At 36.9% G+C, this 16,309-nt stretch overlaps 1 protein-coding gene across 26 annotated transcripts in view; it reads right to left on the bottom strand.

Annotated features, from left to right (window-relative positions):
* LOC127847129 (cytosolic 5'-nucleotidase 3A-like) overlaps positions 1-16,309 on the bottom strand; it is a 52,554-nt gene that overhangs the window by 27,527 nt on the left and 8,718 nt on the right. For all 26 annotated transcript variants that reach the window (XM_052378762.1, XM_052378766.1, XM_052378773.1 and 23 more), the window contains one exon: positions 2,227-2,325. In XM_052378762.1, coding sequence (XP_052234722.1) covers positions 2,227-2,303 — 77 coding nt within the window. In that variant the 5' untranslated portion in view covers positions 2,304-2,325. The remainder of the gene's footprint in view (positions 1-2,226; positions 2,326-16,309) is intronic.

Genomic DNA, 16,309 nt, shown 5'->3' with positions numbered 1-16,309 from the left:
CTGACCAGTGTTAATGCCGACTGCGTATCAGTTTTTCAGTTCAATAACACGGCGATGCAGTGATGCACAGTCTACAGCTGAAAGAGTTTAATATCTGGGACTGCATTTGTCAGGAAAAAAATCAATACCGATAATCCGCATTGTTCAATAATTAAGCAACGATTAATAACACTTATCCTTTATGGATTTTCATGAAATAAAAAACCATAATAAAGAAAATTTTATTCTCTTTAATCTGATATATAAATTATTATTATACACTTAGTTAAAAACAATTAATTATGCTGTTAAAAGGTTTTTCTATTATTTGACCTAGTGACCTAGTTTTTGACCCCAGATGACCCATATACAATCCCAACCCAGATTTCATCAAGACAAACATTCTGACCAAATTTCATAAAGATTGGATGAAAAATGGACCTCTATTGTCTACCCAAGGTTTTTCTATTATTTGACCTAGTGACCTAGTTTTAGACCCCAGATGACCCAAATACAATCCCAACCCAGATTTCTTCAAGATAAACAATTTGACCAAATTTCATAAAGATTGGATGAAAAATGTGACCTCTATTGTCTACACAAGGATTTTCTATTATTTGACCTAGTGACCTAGTTTTTGACCCCAGATGACCCAAAAACAATCCCATCCCAGAATTCATCAAGATAAATATTCTGACCAAATTTCATTAAGATTGGATGAAAAATGTGACCTCTGCTGTCTACACAAACAAATTGTTGCCGGACACACACACGCACACACATACAGATGCCGGACATCACACGGTCACATAAGCTCACCATGTCACTTCGTGACAGATGAGCTAAAAAATAAAAGGAAAACAATATTCCTTTTTTGAGGGGGGGGGGGGGAGAGGAGATTCAGGATTTAGGGGGGGGGGGAGGGTTGGGGGGGGGTCTATTGTGGTTTGTCAGGTAAGTGTTGTTTTGTCAAAGTATCAATCAATTCTGATCATAAATAAAGAAGTTATGGCAATTTTAGCAAAATTTAATAATTTGACCTTGAGAGTCAAGATCATTCAAAGGTCAAGGTCAAGTCAACTTGCCAGGTACAATACCCTCATGATAGTTTGAAAGAAAAAGCCTACATACTTTAGAAATAAAGTACATCTAAACACAAAATTTAACCAAATATTCAAAGTAACTAAGTTAAAAAAGGGCCATAATTCCGTCAAAATGACAACCAGAGTTATGCAACTTGTCCTGTACAGTCCCCTTATGATAGTTAGCAAGTGTTCCAAGTCTGAAAGCAATAGCTATGATACTTTAGGAGTAAAGTGGACCAAAACACACAACTTAACAAATTTCTTTTATTTTTTAAGTATAAAGGGGCCAAAATTCTGTCAAAATGCCAGTCAGAGTTACATTACTTTGCCTGCACAGTCCCCTTATTATATTTAGTAAGTGTTGCAAGTTTGAAAGCAATAGCTTTGATACTTTAGGAATAAAGTGGACCTAAACACAAAACTTAACAAAGTATCAATTTTCTAAGTATAAAAAGGGCACATAATTCTGTCAAAATGCCAGCCAGAGTTATCTAACTTTCCCTGCCCAGTTCCCTCATGATAGTAAGTATTAAGTGTACCAAGTTTGAATGCAATAGCTTGATACTTTATCAGAAAAGTGGACCTAAACACAAAACTTAACCGGACGTCGACGCCGGCCCTCAGGTTATGACAACAGCTCATCTTTTTGTTTAAAAAAATAGATTAATATCGAATAAAAATATATTTATGTATGAACTTTACAGATATGGCCAATAGTTGAAGCAACATTGGAACCAAAAAACGCTGATAAATATGAAGTTTAAGTGATGCATTAAGATAGTGACATTGTGACCGGTATAACAATGTTTAAGTGATGCATTAAGATAGTTAGATTGTGACTTGGTTACATTGTGACCTGGTGACATTGTGACCTGGTGACATGACCTGGTGCCATTACAACCTGGTGACATTGTGACCTGGTGACATTGAGACCTGGTGACATTATGACCTGGTGATATTGTGACCTGGTGAAATTATGACCTGGTGACATTGTGACCTGGTGACATTATAACCTGGTGACATTGCGACATTATGAACTGGTGACATTGTGACCTGGTAAGATTGCGACCTGGTGACATTAGGACCTGGTGACATTATGACCTGGTGACATTGTGACCTGGTGACCTGTATAACAAAGTTATCACAATATGTGAATACTTACTTGAAGTTTGTTTGGACCATCTGCCACCATTTTGGCGAGTATTCTCTCCACATGCTCTCGGTCTCTAACATGGACATGAGGCTTATTCAAACACTCCATCTGTAAACAAATGCCACAAAATGAGGGTAACAAGAAACAGTCTTCAAATAAAACACTATCAGCCATTACTACCAGCCTAAACCACAGGAAAAGAAAGCATGTTTTCCTGTCAAATCAAGCAACAACAGAAGGTTCTAGTGTCAAATCAAACAACAACAGAAGGTTCTACTGTCACATCAAACAACAACAGAAGGTTCTAGTGTCAAATCAAGCAACAACAGAAGGTTCTACTGTCACATCAAACAACAACAGAAGGTTCTAGTGTCAAATCAAGCAACAACAGAAGGTTCTACTGTCACATCAAACAACAACAGAAGGTTCTAGTGTCAAATCAAGCAACAACAGAAGGTTCTACTGTCACATCAAACAACAACAGAAGGTTCTAGTCATAGTAATTAAAGATAGCTTTGCTAATTATTATCACTAAGTGTTTTCCCAGTAATTTGACATTTAGTTTTATACAGTATACCTTTTTCATGATTTTTTTAACCCATTTTTTTCATTTCATTCTTCAACAAGTAGATAAACTAAAGTTTAATTAACTGGCAATAACTTTTTAATGACCTGTGCACATTTGTTCCCTTATAAAAAGCTTTAAAATAAAAAGAGAATTAAGTTATAATAACCTGTGCTCTCAGTCTGCAATTCCTGTATCAAACAAAAGCTGTGTTTGTGAAACACCATGCCCCCACTGTGCCGCTTTATATTTGACCTTTGACCTTGAAAGATGACCTTGACCTTTCACCACTCAAAATGTGCAGCTCCATGAGATACACATGCATGCCAAATATTCAATATTGCAAAAGTTATTGCAAAACTTTAACCAAGGTAAAAGTTTTAAGACAGACAGACAGACACAAGACCAGACCAGACCAGATTAGACCAGATTAGACCAGATTAGACCAGACCAGACCAGATTAGACCAGACCAGACAGACAGACAGACAGACAGACAGACAGACAGACAGACAGACAGACAGACAGACAGACAGACAGACAGACAGACAGACAGTGAGACAGACAGACAGACAGACAGACAGACAGACAGACAGACAGACAGACAGACAGACAGACAGACAGACAGACAGACAGACAGACCAGAAACAATATACCCCCGATCATTCGATCTGGGGGCATAACAAAAATCAGCCTTTTCTTTGAACAACGAGCAGGTGAAAAATAGCAGCTTCTTCCGATATGTTAGCATACACGTTAGGTTTAATGCTTATTATAATGTGATTCATTGTATCAATGTAATGTAATATGTAGAAATAAAATACAAACCTTTCCCTTTTTGTATCATACAATCATACAAAAAACAAAATAACATGCAACCTATTGTTCAAACATCCAAAGTAAAATACTGAAATAAAATTGGGACTTGCAGATTTTATGACTGAGACTTCCGAATTGTAAGCCAAAGAAATTAAGAATTACGAATTACAATTGCTAGTGGAAGAATTGACCTCTCCCGAATAAACAAAAAGAATATATAAGGTATTTTTGTTAAAGGGAATCATTCACAGATTTTAAGATTTTTAACCAATGTCATCAAATAAATTTACTTATAAAACTATACTTCTTAGAACAGTTTACAATCCTAATAACAGCAATAAAACCACACAGGTCTTTGCATTTGTAGGTAAGTTAAAAAATTATGTTAAGGCTGGGATTTCATTGGATCAAAACAAAATTTCCATTGACAAATTAAAGTCTTAGTTAGCATATTTGTCATCATGAAGTAGCATACACTCCATACCTGTGATTAAAATGTAATAATATACAGCTTATAACATGAGATATTCATTTCACTACAATTTATTTGTACTTATTTCAACATTCTTAACAGTTTTATTGGGTCGTGAAAATTTATGACAAAATCAAAATAAAGCTTTACTTACAGAGAACTAAATCCTCTTTTAAAACAAGATCTTTATTTGTTGAAATAACAACCATCTGCCCCTTCTCAGGTTGAAATTCATCATAATGGAAGACAGTGTTTTTAAGTTTAGAAATCAAATCCAGACACATTTTTTCGTGCAATAATTCAGCATTGTTTTGGGTTTAAGGGAAAGCACATTACCGCACACACACACAAATGCTTAATTTTAAAATTTAAATGGGTATTTTAAATTAACAAGAGCACCGCATAACAGGTGCCACGCTCGGCTACGGGTGCAGTTTTGAATAAATCAAAGCTTGTCAGATTTTTTTATTTTTTTAGAGGTCACAGTGACCTTGACCTTTGACCTAGTGACCCCAAAGCGGGTGTGGCGTGTAGAACTCATCAATGTGCATCTACATATGAAGTTTCAAAGTTGTAGGTGGAAGATTAGAGATAATCTTTCAAATCATGTGAAACAGATGCTGTGGCATCAGAGATAATCTTTAACATCATGTGAAACAGATGCTGTGACATCAGAGATAATCTTTCACAGCATATGAAACAGATGCTGTGGCATCAGAGATAATCTTTAACATCATTTGAAACAGATGCTGTGGCATCAGAGATAATCTTTCACAGCATGTAAAACAGATGCTGTGACATCAGAGATAATCTTGAACATCATGTGAAACAGATGCTGTGACATCAGAGATAATCTTTTACAGCATGTGAAACAGATGCTGTGACATCAGAGATAACCTTTCACAGCATGTGAAACAGATGCTGTGACATCAGAGATAATCTTTCACAGCATGTGAAACAGATGCTGGGGCATCAGATATAATCTTGAACATCATGTGAAACAGATGCTGTGACATTAGAGATAATCTATCACGGCATGTGAAACAGATGCTGTAACATCAGAGATAATCTTGAACATCATGTGAAACAGATGCTGTGACATCAGAGATAATCTTGAACATCATGTGAAACAGATGCTGTGGCATTAGAGATAATCTTTCACAGCATGTGAAACAGATGCTGTGGCATCAGAAATAATCTTGAACATCATGTGAAACAGATGCTGTGACATTAGAGATAATCTTTCACATCATGTGTAACATATGCTGTGACATTAGAGATAATCTTGAACATCATGTGAAACAGATGCTGTGAAATCAGAGATAACTTTGAACATCATGTGAAACAGATGATGTGACATTAGAGATAATCTTGAACATCATGTGAAACAGATGCTTTGACATTAGAGATAATCTTTCACAGCATGTGAAACAGATGCTGTGGCATCAGAGATAATCTTGAACATCAAGTGAAACAGATGCTGTGACATTAGAGATAATCTTGAACATCATGTGAAACAGATGCCCCTTTGTTCCAGATAAGAGTGACATCCTGTGAGAGATTATCGTTAACGTATCAGCAGTTCTTGGTTGGGCACAAACACAATATGTTGAAATCAAAATCAGCATATTTGTTATCCCCACGCTTTTTGAAAAAAAGGTGGGGATATTGTGGTTATCTCCGCCGTCCGTCCGTCCGTCCATCTGTCTGTCTGTCTGTCCGTCCTGGCCACTATCTCCTCCTACACTAAAAGCACTAGAACCTTGAAACTTACACACATGGTAGCTATGAGCATTTGTGCGACCCTGCACTATTTGGAATTTTGATCTGACCCCTGGGTCAAAAGTTATAGCGGTTGGGGTGGGGCCGCGTCAGAAATTATCACTCATTTTTTTAGGTTATTTTACATTTACTTCTTTATTTCTACACCGATTTACTTCAAATTGATACTGGACCTCTCTTATGACAATACGGTCAATCTCAACCATGCATGGCCCCATTCCCAACCCTGGGGCGCCCCGCCCACATAGGCCACACCCACCAAAAATTTCCATTTACTATAATTTTTTCATTTATACACGGATTCACTTCAAATTGATACTGAACTTTTGTTATGACATTAGGGTCAATCTCAACTATGCATGGCCCCAATCCCAACCCTGGGGCGCCCGCCCACATAGGCCACACCCACCAAAAAATTCCATTTACTATAATTTTTTCATTTCTACACGGATTCACTTCAAATTGATACTGAACTTCTCTTATGACATTAGGGTCAATCTCAACTATGCATGGCCCCATAACCAACCCTGGGGCCCCGCCCACATAGACCACACCCACCCAAAATTGCCTTTACTATAATTTCTTCATTTCTACACCGATTCACTTCAAATTGATATTGAACTTCTCTTATGACAATACAGTCAATCTCAACTATGCATGGCCCCATTACCAACCCTGGGGTGCCCCGCCCACATAGACCACACCCACCCAAAATTGCCTTTTACTATAACTTCTTCATTTCTACACCAATTCACTTCTAATGGATGATGAACTTCTCTTATGACAATACGGTCAATCTCAGCTATGCAGGGCCCCATTACCAACCCTGGGGCACACCTAGGTCAAACATTCGGCGTGGGGATACGCGTCGGCCTCTGCCGCGCCATTTCTAGTTTTTAATCTTCTGAAGTCTTGGGAATTTTTTGCAATATAGTGATTTTTAATTCAAAATAACAATAAACATTTACAAATGAAGCATATTTTGAATGCAGAAATGTGTTTCCTTTTATTTTAATACAAGGTTAATCTACAGCATCAGTGCTTTCCACAGGATTTTCGTCAGGCGCCCCGGGGCTGATAGGGGTGGTTCGGGAGGGGTGTCCCCTCCTGATGTTGAATTTTTTAAAAGTTAACGTGTCAATTCATGTTCTGTGGTGTGTTATAACTCAAAGAAAAACAGCGTCAAAAGACGTCATTTGGTGCGCTATGATACTTCAAGAAAATCCCCCAGTCATTTAAAAATATATATTATTTGTTATATTGTTTAATTGTTTTAAAACGTTTCCGCACATATATGAAAATCCCGACTCGATCGATTCCCCAATACATCCGTTTCAACCCGACTCTATTACTGCATACTTACTACTTTTCAAGTTTCTAGTAATTACCCGATAATCCCGTTTGTTCCGTTTTTATAAATCACTTTCTGGTAAATATTTACGATAAAAGCTACCAATTATTTCTTTAACACAAACCTTATCCATTTTTCTATAGTATCAAATAAATTTTAAGTGACTATTTATAGATTTGATGAAATATTGCCTCTGAACATGCGTAAATCCCCTGACGTGTTGTGTGCTTGTTAAAACGCTCAATACATGCAAAAGACACGGCGTTGTACATGCTGCATAATTTTCGCGCTCTTTTTAATTGAGAAAAAGATTCGACACAAAATAAATTTGCACTGCTAATTTGAAGCAAGAATATTTTAACGTTGCGGTAACGTTTACAATCGGAAGTGTGTTTCGGATTAAAAACGCGTAAACATCGACTTACGGGAATGGGTTTCGGATTACAAATTTATTTATTCCCATTTGAGATTTCAACAAATATTAACAGTTGCGTTATGAATTCAACGATAATTTGTTTAAACACAAAACGAGTCGAATAAATGTTTTGACGGAATTATGCATGAAATTCACGTTGTCCAAGAGAATTAGGGCCGGTTGCCATCATCAGTCTTCTAAGTATCGATTATCGGACGAAACACTTACAAGTGTGCGTAATTAATTCAATGAAAATTTGTTAAAGCACATTACGTGTTGAATAAATGTCAGAAAAACGAGGTGAATCAGTTCTATAAATGGACATGATGAAATATACATGTACTGGAATTAAATTGTTATCGCATACTTGTAACCGGGAGTTATTTGCACAACTTACTCGCTATACGTAATTAATTGTTTACCACTTGCAATTAATTTCTCTTATTAATTATGAGTCATAGGTAACACTTGTTTACAGTAAAAAAGGTGTGATGATGATGCCCCAAACCGTCTTTAATGTACTGAACTGTACTAGTTACTGGTTTTATATTACGTAAATGGTACAACTTCTTGCTAATCAAGCTGTGATAAACTCTTACTTCGTGCTCGACGTCAATCAAAAGTAATGGTCGATAGTTAACCCCGCCCTCATACGCATTCGCGTAACCGATTGAACGATGAACATCACAGTTTGACGACTGGAAAGTTACCTGAGAGTTTCCTGTGATACATCCTTGTCAGCATTTAAATGACTGTGTAATGTGGCTAGAATAATCGATACGCGCGTCATGCTTTTCTCTTATCAGTGGATTATCCATTAATCCATGTGGTGTTTATGGCGATTACTTGTGAAAGTAGGTACCGAGTGCTCTTTTAAATCAGGGAATATTGATACGCTGATAGAGAAACCTTGATTTATTTTGACAATCTCCACTTTCTATTACTGAAAAATACACTGATCGGAAAATTTCAAGCGTCCCGGGGACTCTGATTTCGAAATTCAAGCGCCCCGGCGAGGGATCGTTAAATGGCCTGTGGAAAGCCCTCAGCATGGAAAATGAAATATCTTTTTGGATTTGATTTCTGAGCTTTTAAGCACTGTCTGTCGTCAATCATGATGAAATTTAACATGAATAAAGGCAGACAGTTGTTATTTGAACAAATACAGATATTGTTTGGAAGGAGAATTAATGACCATGCAGGTTACATTACACTAAATCATTGTGTATCCATCGAAACTTGTGCCTAAAGAGTTCCTTTTCTCTTCTTGAATAAAAACCATTTAACAATGTGAGACATGTCTTTGTGGTTATTTTGTTATTTCTAATATCCTGAATGTATCTGGAGTACTTTGATGCCTTGGATTGGAAGATAACTCAAAAAATGAACTTTTGTGACCTAATGAAACTGTCAACAATGCTGGTTATGGTTAACGAGTTGAAATAGTGTTATATCATAATAGATAATAAAGTTTAAGCTACGTCATGGTGACATTTTTTATTTTAGAGCTTGAAACAAAAGAAAACAATAAAAATACATTTCTTTGGTTCCGTGGTTTTATATTTGATTAAATCACTCTGAAATATTTATGCAGCCTTCTGTTGCAGTAATTAAAAGTATTTGATTATTTTGTTCACATGTGTTGTTTATCCTATGGAAAAATGTTATTTATATAAGTGTAAAAATAAAGCGTATTAAGACTTATTAAGTTACTTCTTGTAATTTGAGTAATAATAGAAAATCATAGTAATAAAAGTAATTGTCAATGACTTTATTTAGTTGTATTTTTTTATAATTGTCATTAAAATAAGGTCAGAACAAGGCTATTGTCAAGCAATATGGTCCACTACCGGCTCCACCATTGTCATAAATTCCACCATTTTCAGATTATTATTTTTTATGGTTGCCATAGCAACCACAATTTTTGACATAGGAACAAAATGAAATGAGGTGCATAATGTCCATATTTCCATCTATCCATGTTGCAAGTTTCATGAAAAAATATTCAGAACTTTTAAAGTTATCGCAGGATCCATAAAAAGTGAGACAGACAGACAGACTCACAGACAGACTTACAGACGCACAAAGTGCAAACCATAAGTCCCCTCGGGTGAAACCGGTAGCGGACAATAACAGACTACAGTTTTCACACCGTGAAAAAGTGGCAACAACTTTTTTAAGGCCAGTGAAACCCCTGGAAAGCACTGGTTCCAATTAGTTGCAATAATTCAAATATCAGCTTTATAACCCAAAGGGTTGCTGAGAGTTTAGTGTTTTATCCAGGCTGTTTTAGCGTGGCGTGGCGCCATGCCCTTTTTTGTAGTGCCACGCTGCCCCCTTTCAAAGCCATTTAGCGCCACACTGCCCTTTCCAAAGGCCACTGCCCTGCCCTTTCATGAGCATCCGCTGTTTTCTGTCCTATATTGTTACAGGTATGCTTGATCGCAGATTTAATCGATAATTGTACTCGCCATGCGCCCTTATTGATAACATCTTAATTGTCCTTTGTCCAAACTACTTTGCCGACTAGTATCAGAGTATGGCCCCAAGGCCGCAAAGATTCACTTGGTTGTGAATTAGTCATGCATGAATAACTCCCGTGTCAATATTTATCGATAATTTCAGTAGCTTATACCAAGCACACTAATCGTTCGGTAATATGTACTTATAAAATCGTGGACAGTTACTTCGGAAACTTCTATTGAATACCTAGATTTTCCTCGTGGAAAATGTGCATTTCATGCATTCTACGCGTAATTACATTTAAAAATAAAAACAAAGAAGTTGTATATTTATTGTTATGGTCTTTTAGATAATTTATCATTGATAGAATTACTGTAACGTATTCTAATTAAACAAAATGCAAAACTCGTATAAGGCGGACATATTATACGATTTTACGTTGCTATGCCCACCTGTCGCTTATATCATTTTAACAAGATGGCAGACAATACAGCAAATCAATTGTGACTCTCTGCAAAAATGGCAAATAACGATAGAATTAACAATGGACATCTTACATTTAGAAGGGATTAATGAAATGCATGGGATAACAAACGATGCATAAAACGTTTTAGATAACAACAGCATATTTATTAGCAATCTACTCAGTGGATGTATGTCATGGAAGCGAGTGTTTGCAAATTGTTAGCCTTCAGTTTACTCATTTTACTTGCAAAGTCTAAACTTCTGACAAGATTATCGTTAGAAAATGTGATAAGACAAACATGGTTTCATTTATACATGTATGTTAGTGGATCTGCATATAATCAGATTCATATGAATACATTGCTTTATTATGTTTGTCATGCTGTACAGTTTACTGAAACAGTATGCAACTTAAATGGAAGATATAGCAAGGTAAATATATTAATATTAATTAAAGTTAGTTAAATAGACCAATTACCATTTAATGTGCTTGTTTATACGTTTCTTTCTCTCTCTTTGCCCTTTTTTTTTACCTAAACTGCGCGTTAAAATGCCTTTTTCAAAGTAATGCGCCTGGGAAAAACACTAGAGTTGCGATTCTCCGAAGGTGCAAAATTTCATAACCACTGAAAATGCTAAGGATCCCTGAAACTGCAAAAACTTATCAAGGTTTACCTGTATAATGCACAAACTCACGCAAATGGTACCATTAAAGCAAGTATAATTGCTTTCTATTTCTTTTGTTATGCTTTTGTCCTCTATCCACCATATTGGAAAACTGTTGTAATGTTGTCAGGCATTTTTCTGTCTATTTTGGGAAAAAGTAACCAGCAAAATTGGGATTTTTTGAGTCTCGAAATCTTCCAAATTGGTAAGAATTTTCATCAACAAAAGCATTATTTGGGGAATTATTTTTCTGATTTCTTCTTATTAAATCTAATGTTTTCAAACATAAGTATTGCCCAAAAATGCTAAGAAAGTATTAAACTGTTTTTTTACCATGCAACAGTCATTGTCCACTGCTAATGTAAGTATGTGTACAGTACAGTCCATGCGTTTTCCCCAATTTCCTTCGCTACTCCGCGGACACGCCCACGGAGGGAGATTAAGAACGTCCCACGATACGCGGGTTTTGCATGTTTGGTGCCGCCGAGGTTAACAATCGGCAAATTGATAAGCAAACGCGGCGGCCCTCTATGTTGGGCAACGCGGAGGAAACTCCGTGTTTAATGAGATAACGATCAATTAAACTTTGTTTGACTTGCTGATTTTCAAATAAAATTACATTCATTACAAGTACATATGTATATAAAATAATGACATTCAAAACAATGTATTACTGGTAATTATCATTGACATGACAAATACGATATCGCTCCGCCCACTAAGTTGTGTTTTCATAAAACGCTTTATCCATTACTCCGACAGTCTTTGTTTGTCGGACCATGTGGCCGCAAAAAAAGTGTTCAATTATGGACCAAATCGGCAGAGTGACATTCACACATGTTTATCCCTTTTTTCAAAACACCACAGACAGCAGTCTACACAATAGGTCAGTAGACAAGCTTTGCGTGTTTTCATAACGCCAAACACTTAATCCAGTTCCGTCCAGATGTTCTCTTTAATCAGTATACAGCAGGGGGCATGCAACTGGGCGACTCGGGCGATTATATCGCCGCGTCTTCCCTGTAATCGCCCTGATCAAAAGCACCGGCGATAACCACTTCGCCCTAAAATCTGGCAATTATCATATCCGCAGCGCTATCAAAGTTGCTTCTGTTTATTACCGAATACACGCCGACGTCAATCAACTGACCGAATCGACGAAACTCCGCCCCCGGCGTAGTAAATTACCTATTGAAAATTGATAAGCAACCATTCACAGCGCTCTTCATACAGGTATTTGGCAGGGTTCTCTCCTGACTAATCAGAGCGTGGGTTACAAACTCCATTTCGGCTAATAGAAAACATGCCGACACCGGGCTAGACACTTTGTTAATTGATGACAATTATCGCATTCAATGTCCCCAAAACAATGTGTATTAAAAGAATGTCGGTCTCTATGTATTAATTGGTATCTGTTCTTGGTAGACAGGTATGTATATTTTATGCTCCTCGCCCGTATTGTCCGTTTTTCAAACCGTGAAAACTTGCTTTTCGCGAGTAGAAGATGGCTTAAAATGGTCCAGGATGGGAAAAAGATGAGTTGATGTCGACAAAAAGTGCAAACAATGAACGTATGTCCCCAGTTATGATGAATCTTTATACTCATTATCTTGGTCATGATCATTCTGAATCGAGAACTCGGACTGTTAACACAAAATATATGTTTATAGGTGTCTATCGCAACTGGTGTTTATTTTTGGTGTTATCACTTCATATACACTTATATTTGTTAATGCAGCATCAACATACTAAAACAATATCCCGGAGAAAGAAAAATAATGCATTTAATATCAAGCGTACTTTCGTTTGACAACTGATCATGTACTATGTAAATTTAGTTTTAGTGCAGATTCGTTCATACGACACACGAACACTTACTCCGATCCTTAATAAAAAAAAGACAGTTCTTCTCGGCTTAGAGGGCTGGGGCAGTAATGTGAAATATCGAATATAATACTTTAAGATACGCTGGCTGAAACGCTTGGAGTGATATTATGCGCATATAACAGTATATGCTATGTTTATAGGTGTCTATCGAAACTGTAAATTTAGTTTAAGTGCAGATTCGTTCATACGACACACGCACACATATCGAATATAATACTTTATGATACTGGCCTAAATGCATAAAACCCATTTTCGCATGACACGGCTAGGAAAGAGTGATGTAAATGTGTCGAAAATTTTTTAGGTAGATCAATTCCCGCGTTGTTGCGGTAATGTTTGTTAAAGTTGTTATTGTCATGCTCCTTGATTTAATCCAATGTTTAATGTTAGCAAGTGTTTGTTTTTTAATTGAATTGTAAACAAAGAGTCGGTTAAAGTCTTCGGAAAATGTGCACTCCGTGTGAATTGACAGTTTGACGTCATCAAAGGATAGTCGCTTCCTGTCTGAAGCAATAATGCGACAAAATTCTCGCCGACAAAATTTTGTCTAGCAATCAACATGCCGAACTAATCGTGTGTTTGTTCCTCATTGGTAATCGTCCAATTAAATAATAGCACGTTCATAGCTCCGCCTTCGAATCTTTTGCAGAGAACGGAGGTGGAGTTTAACGATTAATTGAGCAATTGTTTTACGCAAATTGAGTTCCGATGTGCCGAAATTATTATGGCGGACGCCCGTGTTTACAAAATTCCTAAACGCATATATCGTAAATAACGGCAGTGTTTTATTAGATTATTTATACTATTTTATCTACTTTAATATCGGGTTTGTTTAATATAATTAACATGTTAAACAATATTAATGCGTCACAGACTCGGAAATAAATTTGATGGGGTCGCAATTTTACTGACGCTGATTTTCCTATTGTCTGTAATTTTTACCCGAAATAAATCTTGAGAAGTCCTTGAAAGTCCGCAAGCTGTACTATTAGTAAAAAGTGCTTTTTGTACTGAGCTGAAGTGCTCAAATTCAAACATACATGTATATATTGAGTTTTATGCTTTGCTCTTGTGTCATATTATGTATTAACTGATAAATTAGTGCTTATAAAACTGATTTTTCAACATTATTTTCTTATGTTTTTATGCTTATAATAAATGCTCAGTAATAAATTTATTAAAAGGAATGATTTTATTACTTTAGTTCATACACATTAACAGGTCATGGTTCACAATGGTCCATCGGTGATCGCAAAAGATCCACTTCTCCCTAAAACTGCCCCACTTCTCCCTCTCCAGAGCTTAGGGAGAAGTGACTTCTCCCAAAAATTGGAGTCTAGCTTGAGCCCTGACACAGTACAATAACTGTTTCAATAATTACTCTACAAAAATACCGTAACGATAAAGATACGGCGTGTTTGAATTGAAATAAATTTCACCTCGCCTTCCCTGCCGCTGAATCACTCTCTAGCAGACAAATGCCCCGCGGAGGGAGCGTGTTTTTTGGGGAAAACGCATGGACTGTACTGTATGATAAAAAAAACACAGACTTTGTTATGCTTGGGGTTCACATAAAATACATAGCTCGATATGTCATTATTAAAGGATTTTTTATGAATATTCACCGTCAAAGGACATGCATTTAACATATTTTTATTCAAAATTCAAGTTGCCAAATGTTTGACGTCAGGCAACCATTTTTTGAACACAAAAGTAAAGTGATGAACATCATAAATGAACAGTATTGAAATGTTAAGAAGCTACAAAAGGTAGTGACTCTAAATCTGGCAGTGGCTAATGTTCATCACTTGCTTGCCCAGAAACCCCTTCTGAGGACCTTAAAGCATTCTGACTTTGACTACTGGGAATGTAAATGGGCGAGTCAGATTCTGGGTTAGATGCAATAATCCAAGTCCCAGCTATTGATCCTTTGCGAAGGGCTGTACTTATGTACCCATAAAAGCTCAGAGCATTCAAGAAGAACTAGATTCTGGGTTAACCGTAGACTGACTGGTGGTATATGTAATATTTCCCCACAAAACATTCAGTTTTTCTGAAACCTTTTCAGAAACTTGTTAAATGGTAAATAGAAATTATAACAAGAGCACCGCCTTGCGGGTGCAGACCGCTCATCTATTTTCTTTTTAAAGGTGAAGGGACTCTCATTTTCAATTACAAAGGAGGGAGGGGTGGAGTGAAGAGGGGTGCGATGGTTGGACGGTATTTCAAACATAAAAAAATAAAAATAAATATTTGTTTTTTAAACATTTAAAAAAAAAAAATTGGGGGGGTGTGGTGGGGTGGGGGGGGGGTAAAGTGTGAGGGTGTGGTGGTCATTTGTGAGATGATCTTAAAAAAAAAAAAAAAAAAAAAAAAAAAAAAAAAATATAGTAGACTGACTGGTGGTACATGTAATATTTCCCCACAAAACATTCAGTTTTTCTGAAACCTTTTCAGAAACTTGTTAAATGGTAAATAGAAATTATAACAAGAGCACCGCCTTGCGGGTGCAGACCGCTCATCTATTTTCTTTTTAAAGGTGAAGGGACTCTCATTTTCAATTACAAAGGAGGGAGGGGTGGAGTGAAGAGGGGTGCGATGTTTGGACGGTATTTCAAACATAAAAAAAATTAATAAATATTTGTTTTTTAAACATTTAAAAAAAATAAATTTGGGGGGGTGTGGTGGGGTGGTGGGGGGGGGGGGGGGGGTAAAGTGTGAGGGTGTGGTGGTCATTTGTGAGATGATCTTAAAAAAAAAAAAATAGAAAAAAAAAAAATATAGGGGGGGGGGGGGTGGTATTCTTGGGTGCGATGGTTGGACGGTATTTCAAACATAAAATAATAAAAATAAATAATAAATATTTGTGTTTTTTAACCGTTTAAAAAAAAATGGGGTGGGGGGTGGGGTGGGGTGGGGGTATAGTATAGTGTGAGGGAGTGGTGGTCATTTGTGATATCATCTTAAAAAAATATATATATATAAAAAAATTAGGGGTGGGGAATTCGGGGGGGGGGGGGGGTGGGGGGGGGGGGGTCGGGGGAGGGGGGGGAGTATTCTTGGGTGCGATGGTTGGACGGTGTTTTTTAACTGTTTCAAAAAAATAATAGAGGGGGTGGGGGGGTATAGTATAGTGTGAGGGTGTGGTGGTCATTTGTGAGATGATTTAAAAAAACAACATCATTTAGGGGGGGGGGGGATTCGGGGGG

Source organism: Dreissena polymorpha, chromosome 10, assembly GCF_020536995.1.
Source record: "Dreissena polymorpha isolate Duluth1 chromosome 10, UMN_Dpol_1.0, whole genome shotgun sequence".
Taxonomy (NCBI): Eukaryota; Metazoa; Mollusca; class Bivalvia; order Myida; family Dreissenidae; genus Dreissena; species Dreissena polymorpha.
This window is presented reverse-complemented; position numbering and strand designations above follow the sequence as displayed.